This window comes from Rhea pennata, chromosome 3 (genome assembly GCF_028389875.1).
Source record: "Rhea pennata isolate bPtePen1 chromosome 3, bPtePen1.pri, whole genome shotgun sequence".
In the NCBI taxonomy this organism is placed as follows: domain Eukaryota; kingdom Metazoa; phylum Chordata; class Aves; order Rheiformes; family Rheidae; genus Rhea; species Rhea pennata.
The window spans coordinates 109,377,154-109,394,968 of record NC_084665.1 but is presented as its reverse complement, the minus strand read 5'-3'; the positions used below and the strand labels follow the sequence as shown (position 1 = coordinate 109,394,968).

General features: G+C 41.3%; 1 protein-coding gene across 2 annotated transcripts in view; it reads left to right on the top strand.

Moving 5' to 3' along the window:
- The first annotated feature begins 1,904 nt into the window (after positions 1–1,904).
- The window catches only part of PXDN (peroxidasin), an 84,937-nt gene continuing 69,026 nt past the window's right edge, over positions 1,905–17,815 (top strand). For both annotated transcript variants that reach the window (XM_062572986.1, XM_062572985.1), the window contains exon 1: positions 1,905–2,254. In XM_062572986.1, coding sequence (XP_062428970.1) covers positions 2,025–2,254 — 230 coding nt within the window. In that variant the 5' untranslated portion in view covers positions 1,905–2,024. The remainder of the gene's footprint in view (positions 2,255–17,815) is intronic.

The window sequence follows — 17,815 nt, the reverse complement described above, 5'->3', positions numbered from 1 at the left end:
AGAGGTGCCATGCATAGCGACTGCATGCTGTACTGGCTTTGAGGTGATTCATGTTTTGATCTGTCTTCGGTAAAACTCTCATAAGCATTTCTTACTACAGACTGGTATCCTCCACTATAAAATATAGCTGATGGGTTTTGGTACATATGCTTCTGAATAACTTAGTCTGTTGAAATAGCAGACTAAGCTCAGCCTTGCAAAAGTATTTAGAAATGTACCTAATTTAGAAGTCACACTAATTTAGAAGTGTATTTTGTTCTTACTGTAAGAGTCCAGGAGCATCTGACTATCGTAGAAACTGTGCAATTTAACTACTGATTACTGGTTACTTATTACTACTGGTATGCACCGGTGAGCTCTCCCTATCTCTAGACAAAGATGCAACCTGCAGGCTGCCAGTGAGCCAGCTTCCCACTCACTGGGAGGTGAAATGGGATATTTTAAAGGATTCAAGACTTTTGACTAGAAAAAAACATCATTAGCTAACTTTATTTTAAGATACAAGGAATCATATTTCACTTTAGAGAAGAGAGATGTAGCCAGAAAAACCTCAGTCAAACAGTATTTCTGCAGAAAGCAAGCTACAGATAATGACCTATCACAGCTTGTATTGACCCTAGCACTGGCCCCACCACAGACTTCTGGCACTCACAGCACACTTAAGGGCTTTGATTTCCCACACTATGTGTTTGACTTCATGTAAAAAAAAATCACTTCCTGACTCATTTGCTAAAACTAATAGTTTTTGCAGTGAGATTCTGAGTAAGAATTGCGATAGTTAAATTTAGGCAAGAATGGTCTCTGTGTTTTTCCTTGAAGAAAAGAAGAAACATCCCTGTAGGAATGCCTTATTTCTGAGGTGGAACTGGGGATGCTGACACCTATTATTTGTAAGGCAGTATGTTTTCCTACACTTAACAGGTTAGATGTAATCAGTGTTACTGTTATGACAGGAATGATTTGCCAGTGTCTTCTCCTGCGAGACAGTATTTGGATGGCTGTTCCAGGGCTGGAGAAAAGTATCTATCTACTTTGGGCCTGACATCATAGAGGAATAAAATATTTTTAAGGCAATATTAGAAACCTTCAGGGAAATCTAATTTTGTATTCTCACCACAGAACTTGTTTTGAGGGAGTGTTGAGATCTTGGGAACAGAGGCTCCAAACATTCTTCTTCTAAGCACAGTTATGTTCCTGTGGTCTCCTTACACCTCCCTGGCAGCGTATACACCTACCCTAACATCTCAGCTGAATGTAATTCTGTGGAAATGTAACAGATTTTCCTGGTTCAGCAGCAAACATTACAGCACTAAGAGGGGATAGTCTCTACAGGTTGTGTGGGGGGAGTCTTCCAGAGCAGGGCAGAAATGGGACATGGTTGTATTGAGCCTGCTTCCTCCCCTAAGGACAGTCGTGGGGCAACGTGGCGGTCTGTGCCCCAAGGGAGCAGAAGCAAAGGGGGCAAACGGGGTGTGGGAATATTTGGGAATGGGAGCTGAGATTTTCTCTCCTTTCTTTTCTCTTCTCCACTTTTTTTCTTGTCTCCTCTTCTTGTCGCTTCTTCTCCTTTCCCTTCTGCTCTCTTTTCCCTCGTCTTTTCTCTTCCCTTTCCTTTCTCTTTTCCCTTCTTTCTCCTCTCCTCTCCTCGGTGCATGCCGTCGGCCCGGGGGTACCTTGGTGCAGGGCTGTCCCCCGCCCCTCCGGGCCGGCGGAGCGAGGAGCAGCGGGGGCGCCCGGGCCGGGCCGGGCCGGGCGGGCGGCGGGGAGCCGCGGTGCGTGCGCAGGGGGCCGCGGACCCGGCGCGGACCCCCGCGGCGGGGCGGGCGGCCCAGCCGGCGGCGGCCGGGGCGGGCCCAGCGCCGTCCCCTCCTCCGGCCTGCGCGGGGGGACGGGATCGCCCCGCCGCCAAGCACAGCGGCAGCCGCGGCCGGGGAGCGGAGCGGAGCGGGCGCGACGCGCACCCGCCGGAGCCCTCTCCTCTCCTCCGCCTCTTCCTCCTCCTCCTCCTCCCCCCGCCGTGCAGCATGGCCCGGTGCGAAGCGGCGGCCGCCCCCGGGCTCTGCCTGCTGCTGCTGCTGCTCTGCAGCGGGGGGCTCGTCCGCCCCGCGGCCGCGCAGCCCCCGCCGCCGCCTCCGCCGCAGCAGCGCGGGAGCGTCTGGTGCCCCAGCCGCTGCCTGTGCTTCCGCACCACGGTGCGCTGCATGCACCTCATGCTGGAGGGCGTCCCCGCCGTGTCGCCGCAGACCACCATCCTGTGAGTGCGGGGCCGGGCCGGGCACAGCGGCGCGGGAGCCGCGGCCTTTGTCTGCGCCCTGCGCTGCGGCCCTGCCCGCGGCCCCTGCGCCGCCGCTCCGCGGGGGCTCCGCGGAGGGGGGGAGGGGGAGGCTGCAGGAGCGGCGGGGAGCCGCCCGTGCGCGGTTCCGCGGGGGTCTGCGAGCTTCGCGGTCCCCAGGAGGGCTGCGCCGCGCCGCGCCGCGCTCCCTCCTCGGGTGCGGTTAGCTGGCTGCGGCGGGCCCGATGCGCGGTGCGCGCACGCCGCGGCGCGGAGGGCGGGGAGGGCAGCGCGGGCGCCGCACCGCGCGGAGCAAGTTCCTGCGAGGGCGTGAGGACGGGCTGACCGCGGAAACGTGCGCCGTGCTGCATCAGCCCGGCGCTGCTTGCTTGCCTTTTTCTTTCTTTTTTCTTTCTTTTTCCTTTTCCCCCTTTTTTCTTTTTCTTTTTCTTTTTTTTTCATTTCTTTTTCTTTTTTTTTTCTTTTTGCTGGTTGAACTGCTTGGCCCGGTCTCTAGAGGGAGGGCTTAACTGATGCCAGTGGGACTGTGTTGGTAGTAAGATTCCCCGTTGCACATGCTCAACGCGTAATTCATTCACATTGATTTTACTGAAGCGGTTACCTCCCTGCCCGTATTTGCCCTCATGATAAGCGCAAAAAATCCGAGCGAACATCGCGTGCTGTTTTGCTCCAAGGCGTAGCGCGGGGAAGGGATTTGCTCCACTGACCCGCTTATGTGTTACCTGGGATGGGAATCGCTGTTGGCACCAGCCGTGTCCTTCCCTCGCGCTCAGGCAGCCCTGGAAGCAGAGCAGAGCTTGGCCCTGGGAGCTTTCTGCAGGGCCTCCTGCAACAAATTGAGTTGCGACTTTGTCAGAGATTTTCGAAAGGGATCTATAAAGCCTCGGTGTGTTTCAGCTTCCAAGTATTATTTAATGTGAAGACTACAGTGCTTTAACATTAACTGAGTCCCTCTTTGGCAAGAAATCCAGCCTTTTGGCAGAACATGATTAGTTCTGAAGCACTTGTAAACCTTTTTAGGGAACAATACAGGAAGTGGGTGGTTAATGTTTCTTACATTTGAAACAGAGTACATTTACAGAACACCTTTTGCACTGAGATTACAGGAAACTGTACAGCTAGTTTTGTGAATCATCTTAAATGTTAAAAAATAGCAATCTTCAGAATATGGAGTCAAGTCTTAATGGCTTGGCTTCATTTTAAGAGGTAGAAGGGCCTGCAACAGCAAAATGTATTAGATTAAACCTAGCCAGGGTGGAGCTCCCCTTACCGTGGGTATTTATAATCTTGCAGTGAGTCAGAGGAAAATGTATGAACAATGCAAGCATTATACTTGTCTAACCCCACTAATATATCAAGTTGTCTAGTATCCCAAATGTGAATTATCATTCTGGTATAGTGCAAGCTACAATGCAGCAGAAGTAATGAAAAAGAAGTTAAGAAGTTATTTTCAGTGGAACAAAGAGCAGCAATTCTCAAAATACACTTGCAGATGACCAGCACTCTTAAAACATTATGGTGGCCTTACTTTTTGTCTAGTAATAAATATAATCGCCCCTCCCCCTTTTTATGACATGCTAAAACACCAACTGAGTAGGGGACAGTTATAAATAAATTAAAGACTTCTTCAGTAATAGTAGTATTCTATAAATAGGCAATTCTGCTGCAGTTCTGCTGAATGGCAGTGAATGGGGAGGAGATGGACCATAAGATAATCAGGTGGGACAAAGAACAATGATAGAACTCATTTGGCATCAGTAGCTTGAAGATACCAATTGCATATAAATAGCTAAGAGATAATGTTACTTACTTCTAGCTCTGGGATGTACATTAAGAATAATTATGCATTATTCTTACATTTGAAACCGCAGTCCTCAGGTCTAAGGTTCTTACTGAATTAGTTGGTGATTTACCAATTATTTTTATCTCCTTACTAAAATTTGTAGGGCTCTGCATAGCAAAGTTATGCATTATGGAGGTGGCCTATCATCTACAGAGAGATTTCTACTTTCAGAAATAATTTCTTCTTAAGCATGAAAATAAGAAGCAGTTATTTTCTTTCTAGTTTGTCTGTTACAGTTTTTCTTTATTTGGAGACTGTACATTAAACATACTTTTTAGTGTTGGTGATGATAGCTGGGTTTTTAGAAATAATGTATTACTTCAAATTAAATACCTTTCCCCTTTAAAACATGGACATATGAAATCCTGCAAACTCTACTGCTGGTGGGCTAAGCACATTTTTACTGGCATTCCACATTGTCTGTTTTGTCTGTTTTATTTCTTCCTTAAGATATGTATCAACTATGCAAAGTAATTTTCTGAAAACATCATGTTAAGTTTTTCCTTGTTTAAAAGTATATATTTATATGATACTTTGCCAAGCACCAGTACTGAAAAAATGTCCCATTTTGGAAGCTGAATTGACTTTGGTCTGCTTCACATATAATTTGTTACATGGATGAAAACAGCATGGGGCCACAACAGCAGGGCAGCCAAATGTTTTTCCCCACATATCAAAAATGTCTACTCCTAATCTTAGACTTGCTTTTGAGAGCTATTCACAGCATTACTATTTGCTTACCTTGCTAGTGCTACTTCTGGCCGTACATTTTCTTACTCTCTACTCCCCTTGCTTTCTGGCGCTCTCCCTTCCCTACTGCAGGCCAGGTCCATAGCTTGGGTTGCTTGGGCACAGTGGATGCTGCCAGCACAGAAACTGTCTGTTGAGCTACCCATGAGCACAAGGTTTTATTCACCCAAGGTGAATGGAGACCCACTTCCAAGTGGGCTTGCAAAGCCTCAGCTCCTTCAGTCCTGTCCTGAAAGTTTACTTCAGACCCATCTACAGACCAGACCTGCTGACACATACTCAGACCAATACTAAAATTCATTCTAAGTTTGTGGATGCTTTTTGATTTTTTTCCTAGCCATACAAGTATAATTGAATTCCCTATAGTTCAGACTCAAAGACTAAATAAGAAGAGAACCTAACTTGTTCTGCTGTAAACATGCAGTATAAATTGGACTAAAACTGACAAAGAGTTGGCACAGAAGAAAGTGGGCTTGATTTGCATGAACCATGGAATTCAAATTATTGATGAGAAAAATGTATTTGTAAGGCACTAGTAGTACTTTTGCCACATGCAGTTATTACATTGACTCCCCTGTTTGTCTGTTATGAATATTATGTATTTTCAATAAGTGAGTACCATTTTAAGTGATCAGAGCTTTGTAGGACATTTTGTAGGAGTCAATTCATTGGCTAGCTATAGATATCTAAGACCACTTGAATTCCCTTATGGTATCCTTTCTGGCCTCCAGCTGCCTCTCCTAAACGAGCATAGGTCTCCCATTAGTCCTGTATCCTATCTACTAGCTTCTTCTCACATAGGCTCGGACATCTAAACCAACAGCAGACACCACTGTCTGGGCAAACTCCTAGTGTGTGTGCAGTTTAATCATTCTCAAGCTTCGCATGGTGTTGACTGCTCTTTTGTTGACAGTAATGGGAGTTTAAACATGTATGTAGATATTGATAAGTATTTGTCTAAACAAAAGCTAAAAATATTTTCAGATATCAGTAGAAAGAAACTGGTTGCAAAAAATCAAAGGCCAAGGTGTCAATGCAGAAAATAATTTACTTCAAAGTTCGTTAACTATTGCTAAAAGGAGAGAATTTCTGCTGGCCTATCCATTAGATCCTTTTCTCTAAGTACTAACAGATCAAGTGCATATTACAAAAAATACCATCTCCCCAGCAAAGCAGCTTTAGAGGATGTGTAGGATGTGAACCCTGCTAAAACCATCCCCAGGCAATGTGTTGATACTGCCAAGGGAGTGAGTGAGGGCCAAAGAATGAACGTGCTAAAGAGACATTTACACAGCTTGCAGCACTGTGCTTGGTCATTAGCACCACATGAAGGGGGCAAAATGGCAGGCAGCTGGTACAATGTTTGGCATTTACTGGAGGATATTAGAGAAAGTTGCTGAGGGATGCAGCAGAAGGCCCCAAAAAGTATTAATTTGAAGAAAATATCTGCAAGTCACTAGATCCACTAGTGGGAAAGTATTTCTGTCATCTCAGCAGCAAGTCAGCCCTCATCAAATTCTTAATTGAAGAAGGGAAAAATGTCTGTAGCAAAATCATACCCATCATTCTTGCAAGTATCTCACTGTATATTTAACACATTCCCATCAGAAGAATATATTGTATTATGTTACCATGAATAAATACAATTTTTAGTTTCAGTCTTTTGTACTAAGATGTATTTTTTACCAGTAAATGCATAACATTTGAGTGTTAGAACATTCAATATGTATTTATTTTTGGAAAGATATCCAAAACCAAAGATCCATTTGACCTAATGTATGTTCTCTAAGGGTGGCTGACAATGCTGCTTACAAACAAGCGTAGAGCAAGAATGTAGACATTCTTCCCTATAACTTAGAGCCTCCAGTTTAGTGATTTCCTGAGCTACAGGTAATTTCTGTATTTTAAATAAACTTCGATGGATGTCTGCTCTGTGAATTTGTTTAGTCTGTTTTTTTCAACTAATCATACCATTATTTACACCCACGGCAAGAAGTTTTACTAAATTGCCATCTTCTGTAGTTTTAAGCCTGCAGCCTGCCAGCTTCATTTGATGTCCCTGTTACTCTTGTGTAGAGACAATGAATACTGAATCCTTCTCCGTCGGCTCTATGCCAGACATGAATTTATGATCGTAGAATCATAGAATCCATAAGGTTGGAGGGGACCTCTGGAGATCATCTAGTCCAACACCTCTGCTCAGCAAGTCACCTAGAGCATGTTAGACAGGGTTGCATCCAAGCAGACCTTGAAGATCTCCAGACGAGGCTCCACAACCTCTCTGGGCAACCTGTGCCAGGGCTCCGTCACTCTCACAGGGAAGAAATTCCCCCTCACGGTCAGGCAGAACTACCTGTGCTTCAGTTTCTGCTCATTGCCTCTTGTCCTGTCACACAGGACAACTGAAAAGAGTTTGTCCCCAACCCCTTGACACCCTCCCTTTAGGTACTTATACACACTGATAAGATCCCCCCTAAGTCTTCTCTTCCCCAGGCTGAAGAGGCCCAGCTCTCGCAGACGTTCCTCCTAGGGCAGGTGCTCCAGCCCTCTGATCATCTTTGTAGCCCTACGCTGGACTCTCTGCACTAGCTCCATGTCTCTCTTGTAGTGGGGAGCCCAGAACTGGACACAGCACTCGAGATGAGGCCTCCCCACGGCTGAGTGGAAGGGCAGGATCACCTCCCTCGACCTGCTGGCAACACTCTTCCTCATGCACCCAAGGAGACCCATTGGCCTTCCTGGCCACAAGGGCACACTGCTGGCTCAGGGTCAATCTGTCATCCTCCAGCACTCCCAGGTCCTTCTCTACAGAGCTGCTCTGCAGCAGGTCAGCCCCCAGCTTGTCCTGGTGCCCAGGGTTAATTCTCCCTAGGTGCAGGACTCTGCACTTGCCCTTGTTGAACCTCAGGAGGTTCCTCTCTGCCCAGCTCTCCAGCCTGTCCAGGTCTCTCTGAATGGCAGCACAGCCCTCAGGTGTGTCAGCCACTCCTCCCAGCTTGGTATCATCAGCAAACTTGCTGAGGAGGCACTCTGTCCCCTCATCCAGGCCATTGATGAAGAAGTTGAACAGAAAGGGACCCAGTGCTGAGCCCTGGGGGACGCCACTAGCCACAGGCCTCCTAAGCTTCTTCGTTTGTCTCTTTTCAAAGTTGAGAAGTTTTATTGGCATGATGCTCCCTACCTTTCATCACCTGAACTGCCCCTTCCCTCTCTACTGTGTTTTGAGATGAAGAACTAGAAATTCCTATGGTATTTGCGTGGGGTATGTGAGCTAACTGGGAGTTTACAGAGCAGCATGATGGTCTCTCTTGTCATCTTCTGTGCCTTTCCTAGTAATTTCCAGCATAATGCTTCCTGGTTTTTGAGCTGTTACTTTCATGCAGTCATGAAATGTAACTTAAGGTCATGTTTGTAAGTAATAGTCACCAGTTCCAGGCCCCATTTTATTTGTAGAGTTTAGATTGTTTTTTCCATGTGAAAAAAAAATTGCGTTTATATATATATTATATCTACATTTTAATACCCAATCATGGAATTTTAAAAGGTCCTTCTGCAGTTCTTCCCAGTCAAACTTTGTCTAAATAAATGAATATTGTCAGCAGAACTCTCTCATCTCACTACTCACCCCTTGTCCACTTATGAATAAATTCAATAGTGCAGATTCCATCACAGATCCTTGTGAAATTCAGCTAGTGACCTCCCTCCACTATGAAAATTCAACATTTGCTAGTAACATTTCTTTACACATTTATCTAGACTTTGTAGGATATTTGCTCTCCAGGTGTTTCAAAAAATTGTCTTTTAATTCCCCAATCTTTTGGAGCTTGGACTATGGTTAGCACAAGATTTTTTTCATTCATTCTACTGAAACATTAAAAAAAGCCCATAAAGGTGATATAGTTCTGTGGGCCACTTAATGTTGCTGTCTAGACCCCCAGCTGAAAATCAGTGCTTTAAATTTCTTTCTGCCTTACTGATTTTGCTGACAGATAGCTCCAATGTTTTCTCAAAACACAGCAAATTTAAAAATGACAAGTTAGGTCAGTTTTCATCATTGCTTGTGGGAATTCATGGGCAGGAGGGACATTGAAGAGAATGGAAAATTTATAAGGAGCAGAGACAAACATGGGATTATTCATCGGAAAGACTAAAAAATGGATCCTTGGGCATGAGCTTACATCCTTTTTATCTCCTCATTCCCAAAGAAGGCTGGTGGAGAAATAACATAGACATGCCTTTCGCTTGCATCATCAGGAAGTTCGGGATCCGTGACACAGGGAGAGGGGTGAGCGGTCTAGTCGGACGTTCGGGTAAACACAAGCCTAAGAGAAAAATAATGACTAATAAATATTCCAGCCTCCTCATTTTTCCCAGTAGCTCTTATTGACTTCTTTCCTGGGTGAGGTCAGTGCTTGCTAAGGGATGGGAACGGGATGTCACTGGCCAGCAGCAAATGCTAGCTCTCCGTGTGTGTAAAGGGCCTGGCTTGTAAGGAAACTAAGTTTAAATTACAAGGTTGAAAGTTTAGCAGGAAATAGGATATATGGTGAATAAAAAAGAGAACAGAGTTTGGGGTAAATGTTGAAGGAAGCTGTAAGAAGAAAGCATAATATAGTGGAAGAAATTGCTATTATGAAATTAAAAATAGCAGAGAACCGTTTGGAAAATATCAAAAGAAGAGAAGAAAAGAAGAGAAATAGTGCATGCTGTGTCATATTGCATAATGTTTTGTTCTTGGAGTTATAAAATATTCCTTTACAAGAAGATTTTACTTTATATAACAAGTAAAACAAAAATGCTAGATTAATGTTTTCAGGCTCTAATTCTATTCTATACAATGGAAAATCAGATTGTCTCAATATTCACCCATCTTGATTCATCTGTCAGAATGGTATTTTTTCAATTATTTCATGTTGGACTCACATTACTGAGACCCTTTCAAAGCTTACAGTAGTTTACAGTATTATTCCCCACTTCATATTGCTATTTGTGATGGAATATTTTGAACATTGCACGCCTGATCTTGCAAATGTGTGCTGACGCTTAGCTTTGTATATGCTAGTAATGCCCAGGCTTCTGAGTCTCCCGGGGCCTGGCCTTTTGCAAGACTCTTCCCAAAAAGTCAAACTAAGTGTTTACAGGCTTATAGGCCATTTACAGAAAAGGTGCATTTATAAAGGTAACATTTAAAAATTGGTGTCACACATGATAAATATTTATTGTTATTTATCTTTTCAGAGGACTTTATGCATAAGTTCATATTTTAAGTATTTTGTATATGTGTGTACTTATATAATGCATACAGTATATACTATATATATACACATATATACATATGATAGATATATATATTTACCATATGTATTTTTTATATAGAAAGAGGGAATGTCTCTGTGAGTGTGTGTATATATATGTTACACATACAGTAAAACTGAAATGACTGGGGTAAATTGTCTTTATTATTTGTTCAATTTGAATTTAATGAAGAAAAAGAAAACCCTGAATCCTACAGGGTTTATTATTGCAAACATGGGCAGAGATTCAAGACACTCCAAAGAGGTGGTGCAATGAGGACTGCCTGGGTTGGAATGGAATGGAATGGCTTGAATATTTCCCTTTGCTTCTTTTGCTTATCCAGCTGCCACATCTGATTTCTTTTTTGGTATGGAATTTTTACTATTGCTAATGAGAGCCAAGTGATTCTTCTAAGAAGAAAATTGAATGAACATTTAAGTTATTGCAAGTAACAGAAGTATTCTCAAACTTCTTGACAAGAAGACACGAGGGAAAGACTGCGGTGGGCTCTCAGCTTCATATCGAATCTGTATTTATGCATACTGATTATCTGTAGCAAAGATTAGGACATTTAAGAGTTTGTGCAGTGTCTGGCATAGATTCTAGATCCTTGTGACAGCCTGTGGAATGAAAACTGCAAAGTTTGGTACACTGTCTTGTTCTCTCGTGGGGTTTCTGAGTTACACTGACCAAAACCATCAGCATATGTGCTTTAACACCAAAATTAGTCTCCATGACTGTGACATTGCTCCCTTTTTTTTGGTGGGATCTGTTGTTGTTTGGACTTTCAGATCTTTTCTTCTCTTTCCAATTTCCACTCCCCAGAACTTACTGAAACTTCTTGTTTCAACATTCTTTCCCCTTAAATCATCTATTACCACATTCGGCTCATTGCCTCTCTGGTCTAAAAAAGGGAAAATAATATTATTTTGTACACAGCATTACGTTAACAGTAATGACTATTTTTGTTGAGAAGGGTGATGCCAAATGTTAGTTATACGCATAACATTAGCCAGAGTGGTGGATTTAGTACCTATTTGTTAGCCTTTGGCTGCCAGTTTCCTTCTTAGGAGATGATAATATCTATTAAGTGAGTCAGTGCTTGCTTTGACTTACCTCCAGGCAGTGTGAGCATCATAGCTGTGGCAGTTTTCTGGACCTGTCAACATAGTTGTTAAATTCAGAGGCCTCTGTCCAAGGTCCACTATGCTCTACAGAAGATAAAAATTATTTGTCTTTGCCTGGTTTCGATTGACCGTGTTGAATATAAAACCTCACTCTGATGTCTTATGGTGGCTTCTATTTAGTAACTGATTCAATAAATCTGTCCTCTATCGCCTGATCTTTACACTGTGTGAATCAAAGTCTTACAATGCTTCAATGGTGAGTGATAGCACTTCTTTAATTCCCCCCCCCTTTTTTTTGAGAATAGATAAGACACCAATATGTGGTCAGTCTGGTGTGCACTGGTGAACCATTCGAAAATCAACATAAATGAAAAAAAATTCCCTCACTATCTTGTTTGTTACGGGAACCTAAAAAGCTGGACCAGCAGTGTGGTGGCATAGAAAGTAAAAAAAAAAAAAAAAAAAAAAGTAAAAAATACACAACAGCTGTTTTGCTGCTGGGAGGCTGCCTGTGAAAGCAGGATGGCTTTTGAGCAATATTGTGCCACATTCTAGTTCTAGGATAATAGCTGCAGTTTGGACTCAGGATAAAGTTCTGGTTTGATGGTCTTTTGATAGAATTTCTCTGGGAAAATTTGAGAGATGAGAATATTTTAAGTTATCTTTTAAAGATTCAAGCTAAATTATAAATTGCTTGTCTTTTATTCTGACTTAATTAGACTCAGATCTCTAAGCCATGCTTAAAAAAGTGTAAGAGTGCCCAAGCAGGGATAGAATCAGCTTATGTAAATCAATTTAAAATGTTAGATAGTTAGATTTCAATGCATAGATAAAGTATGTTTTATGTGCAGGTTGAAGACATAGCTATCAGGAATGTAAACGATTGTTATCAGGCTTTCTGTGAAGATTTTTTTAGTAGAGAAAAATCTCCTATGCTTTGTTTAGAGGAATTTTTAAAAACTCAGGACATTCTGTTTACTGAGTGCTCTATCAGTAAGCTAAATCACTTGAAATTTCTAATATTTTAATATATACTGCAACTAGTTCTTTTACTCAGTAAAAGACAATTTTGAGAACTTAACCAGAAAATCCTTGAATTGTACAATTGTGATATAAATATTGTTTGTGATGTTTTCTATTGTATCGACTTTAGGTTCTTTCTGGAGTAGAGGTTGCTTTTCGACATATTTTCTTTGCGTGTTTTGGGTACATCTTGTATGTGAAGAAATACATAAAAATTATTGAAAACAGATCAACTTTCATCCAAAATGTAAGAATAGTCCGCGACAGAGTATTTATTGAAGATTTCTGTCTGAACAGTTTGGCAAAATAACAAATGGCAGAAAACAGAAGTTTATAATAAAAAAATATTAGATAGCATTCAGTGTTGATCTGGTTATATCTGCCTAGAAGATCCATCAGTAAATATAAGATACAGCTATCATTTGAGGAAATTTTGAGCTATGCCAAACACTATTTTCAATGAGTTTACAATATGAATAGCGCTCAGAAAACAGATATAAGAGATACTCAAATTTGCTTACAGCCTACATACTCAGCTGCTGAATATATACATAAATCAGTTATGTAACTATAGTGTGTGCTTATAATCCCTTATTCATCAAAGCAAGAAACAAGGATTTTTCTTAATTAATCAGTTATGGTTTTGGACTCACCAACCAGCAATCTCAAGGCTAGTTTAAAGGTATTTTACCTTCAAACTTAGTTTGTCTTTTCAATACTGGTAAATTTGTGAATTCCAAGAATATATTGAACAAGTAATATCTGTGTCATCCAGATATATAACATAATAGTTCTTCATTTAATAAATTTTCATTTATTTTTATTCACTTTTTCCTTTGGCTATCCATGAGGAATTGTTTTCTAATAGATCAGCATAAAGCCGATATCTGTCTTGCTTGTTAGTTGTTATTTATGACAGAATTTGTATTGTTTTTTTTTTTACTATAACTACCTTCCCAAAACATTTTTTTGAAAATCAGACAACATATTTGTAATCTTTAATCTTGAATAATAAATTACATCCTCATCTGTTCTATTAAGTAGAATTTACACTTACAGTATCCTTAAAAATTAAAATAATTTTTCTTTACTTATTGACTTTTCCAATTGTGTTTACTTGGAATTCCAATGATTGGATCGGAATTTATTTGCTTTATTTTTGAACTTTGAACTTTGGAGATAAGTAAACATGATGGTAGATACCCATAAAATAAATTCCCTTTAAGATCTGGGCATACTTGTAAGAAATTCCCAATAGCATAAGGACTTGGAAAAAACTTCTAGAATAGCTGCTTGCATTCAAAATTTGCTTTTTCTTTCTTTCCTCTTGGTTGTTGTCTCTTTGGTTCCATAAATCTTTTGCCTGCATAGTGCTAATGCTTCAGTGGGTGGGAAATGAAACGTCGATTCAGTGCAGCTTATCTTTAGCCCTGTGGCTTGGATGTGCCTGTAGAGACAATTTGATCCTCCTGAAACTTCAGGGAAGGTATAATATGTCTCCAGCTATCGTAGGAGTGCTTGTGTGCCATTAGTGGTTACTTAAAACCTGGATACTGTCATGTCCTAATGCATATTTTAATGCTGATGGGTTTTTTTTTGGTTGTGCTGACCTCAGTGGTGGGACATATGTGAAGGGTCCGACCCTCCGAGACTTCGGAGTGAGTGGTCTGAGCCACCAGGGCAGAGATTGCAGCCAAGGCGCTACTGCTCCAGCACAACATCCATCACCTTAGGAAACGTTAGTGGTAGAAATTTAAGCTTTTAAAAGGCTAAGTGCTAGGTTTGTGGCTTGCACTCTTGAACCTCCTACATTCCACTTAAAGTATCCAAGGAAATCCCAACTTTAGACTGGAATTTGTATGCCTCTGGGTAGATGGCATATTTGTTCTTCTGACCAGTTTTACCACAATGGTATTTAATCATTGATCCAGAAAACTTTCTTTGCAGGGGGGCTTGCAGTTTGGTGAATAATACTTAAAGGAGAGAACCTTTTTCACTGGCTTCTAAGGCATTTGTATGGCTGTGTTCTTAGCAGAGCAGAGTATTTTATACATTTCTAAAACATATAAAAATGTATTTTTGGGGGGTAAACAAAAGTTTCAAGAATCTATAATTCATAGCTGAAAAATAATTAGCATATCTTTTTATTGAAATAGTTACTATTTTTAATATTTGGCTGCAGATAGTACTCATAAACATGATTCTGTTTGAGATGGCTATTTATATGGTATATTAAGAGAAAATGGTCTAATATATCAAGGAGCTGGTCTATTTAGTGTGTTAATGCTAGTGAGTACCTACTTGATTTGTTTCACTTTTTTGGATTGGAAACATTTGCATCATTTTTAATTCACAGAACAAGTTATACCTCCTTTGTGGTTAAGAACCTAAACCACTTCTCTAGCTGAACCACAAGTGGTACTTGAAGTTTCTTTTGGTTACTGGCTGCCAACAGTAGTTGTTCATTCCTCTGCCTTTGGTCTACTCAGTTCTCAAAGTTAGCTGAAAAATAAACAAGGAAAAAACATTTATTTTTACTCTGAGTCATTTCCATGGTTTAGTGTAGTGCTCCATACACGCTTGTACTTGCACCAGTGGAAAGGTGATCTGGAAAGCGGCAAGAAGCAGGAGGGAAGGAACAGTTTTGGCCCTAGGGCCACTGCAGGACATGTATGCTAACTATACCTTAAGCCTGTTCCGTTTATCACCAAAGCAGTCCTGCCCTCAGGGAATGCATTAAAAATAAGCTGAGTTTGTAATGCAACTTGAAGAGTCACATTCTCTGCACAAAGAGGGATGGAGACCATAAATTCCAGTGCGGAGGACTTATTTGCTGGAAAAGTCCCATTACACTCTCTGTTGAAAACTGCCTGCCCCTAGCTCAGCTCTTTCAATCAGATCTGCTGCGTATCACCCGAGAGCAAAAGCAAAGACCATTTATACTTTTGGAAATATTTAGAATTTTGACTTTCTTAAATTAAGTTTTAATTAATACTATTCTCCTCTAATCAGTTCTCATGCTAGGTATTTATTATGTGTGTGATTTAAAACACTTGATTTTCTTAAAATGCGGGTTTGTGATTAACTTTATCTTTTAGAGATACTTTCTTTTTAGTCTATTTTTTCAAGACTGATCAAATGTCTGTCTTTTCCCCTATTGTTGCATATGGATGTGGTTGAAAGCATTTTTCTTTCAGTTTGAACGCTAGTGAAGATTTATAGAGTCCAAGTGAAATGCAGAGTTTTTGTGGGAAGTATGGGAAGTTGCTCTCCATGTGGCCCAAGTGGTATTTATATTGTCTTAGTGATAGCTAGTTTGTAACTGATAAGGGGTGATGACAACAAGTTGAAAGATTTGTGTTCAAAATGGAAAAATCAGATTAAATGCTAATTCTTAAATATTATAGCATTAAAGAATGAAGGCTGAAGTGCTGTAGGATATATATTGTATCTGCTTGTCTTCACTTACAGTCTGAAATAAACTTTTTTGTCTTAGGAATAAAATGCGAGTGTGTAAACATTCCTTTTTTTAATCTAACAATATTTTATTCTTTCTGGTATTTTTTTGCTTTTGTTAATATGATGAAATAATTCCAGAGATATTACAAAGTGCTTTTTAATTAATTGTTGTCTTAATACTGGCAATATTAGAACTGCAAAGAAGAGAGTACATAATTTAAGCCAAATAAATGTGATCTCATGAAGCCATTGGAATTTAAAATAACTAGCAAACACAGAGAAGACTAATAACTCTTCTTTGGAAGTTTCAAGCCCAGCCACGCTATTTGCAGCGCTCTGATTTTTCAGTTTTTTATCTGGGTGATCCAAAATCGCTTTTCGCAGGGGAAGAAGACAGGAGATGTGAAGGGAGAAGAGTTGCGGGCGTTTTATTTAGTTCAGTTTTTCTTTCACAACGCGAGCTAAAGAGACGGGGGCATTGGCAGGTCCCGTACAGCCTCTCCCGGGGGGTCCGTCAGCGGGCTCCTCGGCGTTGCCCTGGCCGGTCCTCGCCCTGGCCGCGGCGCTGGAGGCAGAGCGAGGGAAACGCTGGCTGCTCCGCTCAGCGGCACCTGGCTGCAGCCAGGTGATAACGTACCCGAATCTTTGCTTTTCCTTTCTAAGTCAGTAGGGCTTTGAACGTTGATAGTGGGATGGCCTTGGCGTCCCTGAAGAACCCAGTAATTTCTAATACCTCTGCGTACATTTGGATCTAATAGGGCAATCACTGTATAGAAATAGCTCAGAAATACATAACCGTTGGAAATATGTTCTGTTAAAATCCGCCTAGTGAAGAGGGAGGACTGACGGATTAATGATGAACAAAAGCTTTTGAGTCAAATTCAGATGGTATTTTTAGCTGCAGTAATTCCTTCGATTTTCCACATCCTTTGGCTTGATGTTGATTTTGCATTGCAAGTTCTCTGAACTGAAGAAGACAAAATTAACATTTTTTTAGAAAGGTTATTGTACACATTGAACATTATTCAGTGACAAAACTTCACTGGTAACACCAGATCGCGTCCACTGCATCAGCGAAGCTGTGTACCGCAAGGAAAGAAAAGTCCATAAAAATGCCGTGATGGGAAAATTGCACTTCGGTGCTATTTTCGCAGTTTACCTGGCCAGACTCTTGCTTCTTTCCCAGGGGTCCCACGTGGCCAGGCGCTGAGCAGTGGGCCCTGCTGCAAGCTGGCGGGTCTGATACTCCGGTACGCGTACCAGTGACCATGAGAGTGCATATCTTCTTTCATTAATTTGCAATTTGCATGCTCATTTGCTTGCACCTGCATCCTGTTTTCCTGACAGGAAAGAAAGAACTAATCCTTCGCAGAACAAAATCAGAAAAATCCTCTTTGCAAAGGATAGCCTTTGTGCATGCGTTCCCCTGCCAAGTCTGTTAAGGGGAGGGACAGGATTTTCATTTATTTTTCTTGATTAGGTTTTAAGAAAGACTGCAGCAAATTTCGTGGATGAACTTTAATATTCCTCCGGAACTATTTTTAGAAAAATAACCAAAGGTACTTCTCACCTATAGCTGATTACTTCCAGGGAGTGGAACCTGAAGATAAATGCATTTGAGCTGGAAACAAATTCAGACTAACCCATTTCATCAGTGAACACCGCTAACTACCGGAGTGACTTGCTTTAGGTTGTGTCTCATTCTTGGTCCTTTTGAGTCACAGTTTTATGTTTTGTCAAAGGCCTGTTTCAGCTTTGTCAGAAATCATTGCTGTAGGAGCAAAATTTCTCTGCTATTTTAGGACCTCTCATACGTGGGAAGTCAAAGGATTGTGGTGTTTCTTTCTGACTGAATTTCAGTCGTTGCTCTGAGAATTTCAATATTTTGTGGATATAGAGTTTCAACGGAAGCATCCCTGTGAGACAGAGATTCTAAAAATATTATTACTTATTTTGTGAAACGGTAAATAGGGAACAAGAGACTAATTTATGGTCATAGTAGAAAAACAGTACTTCTATATACAT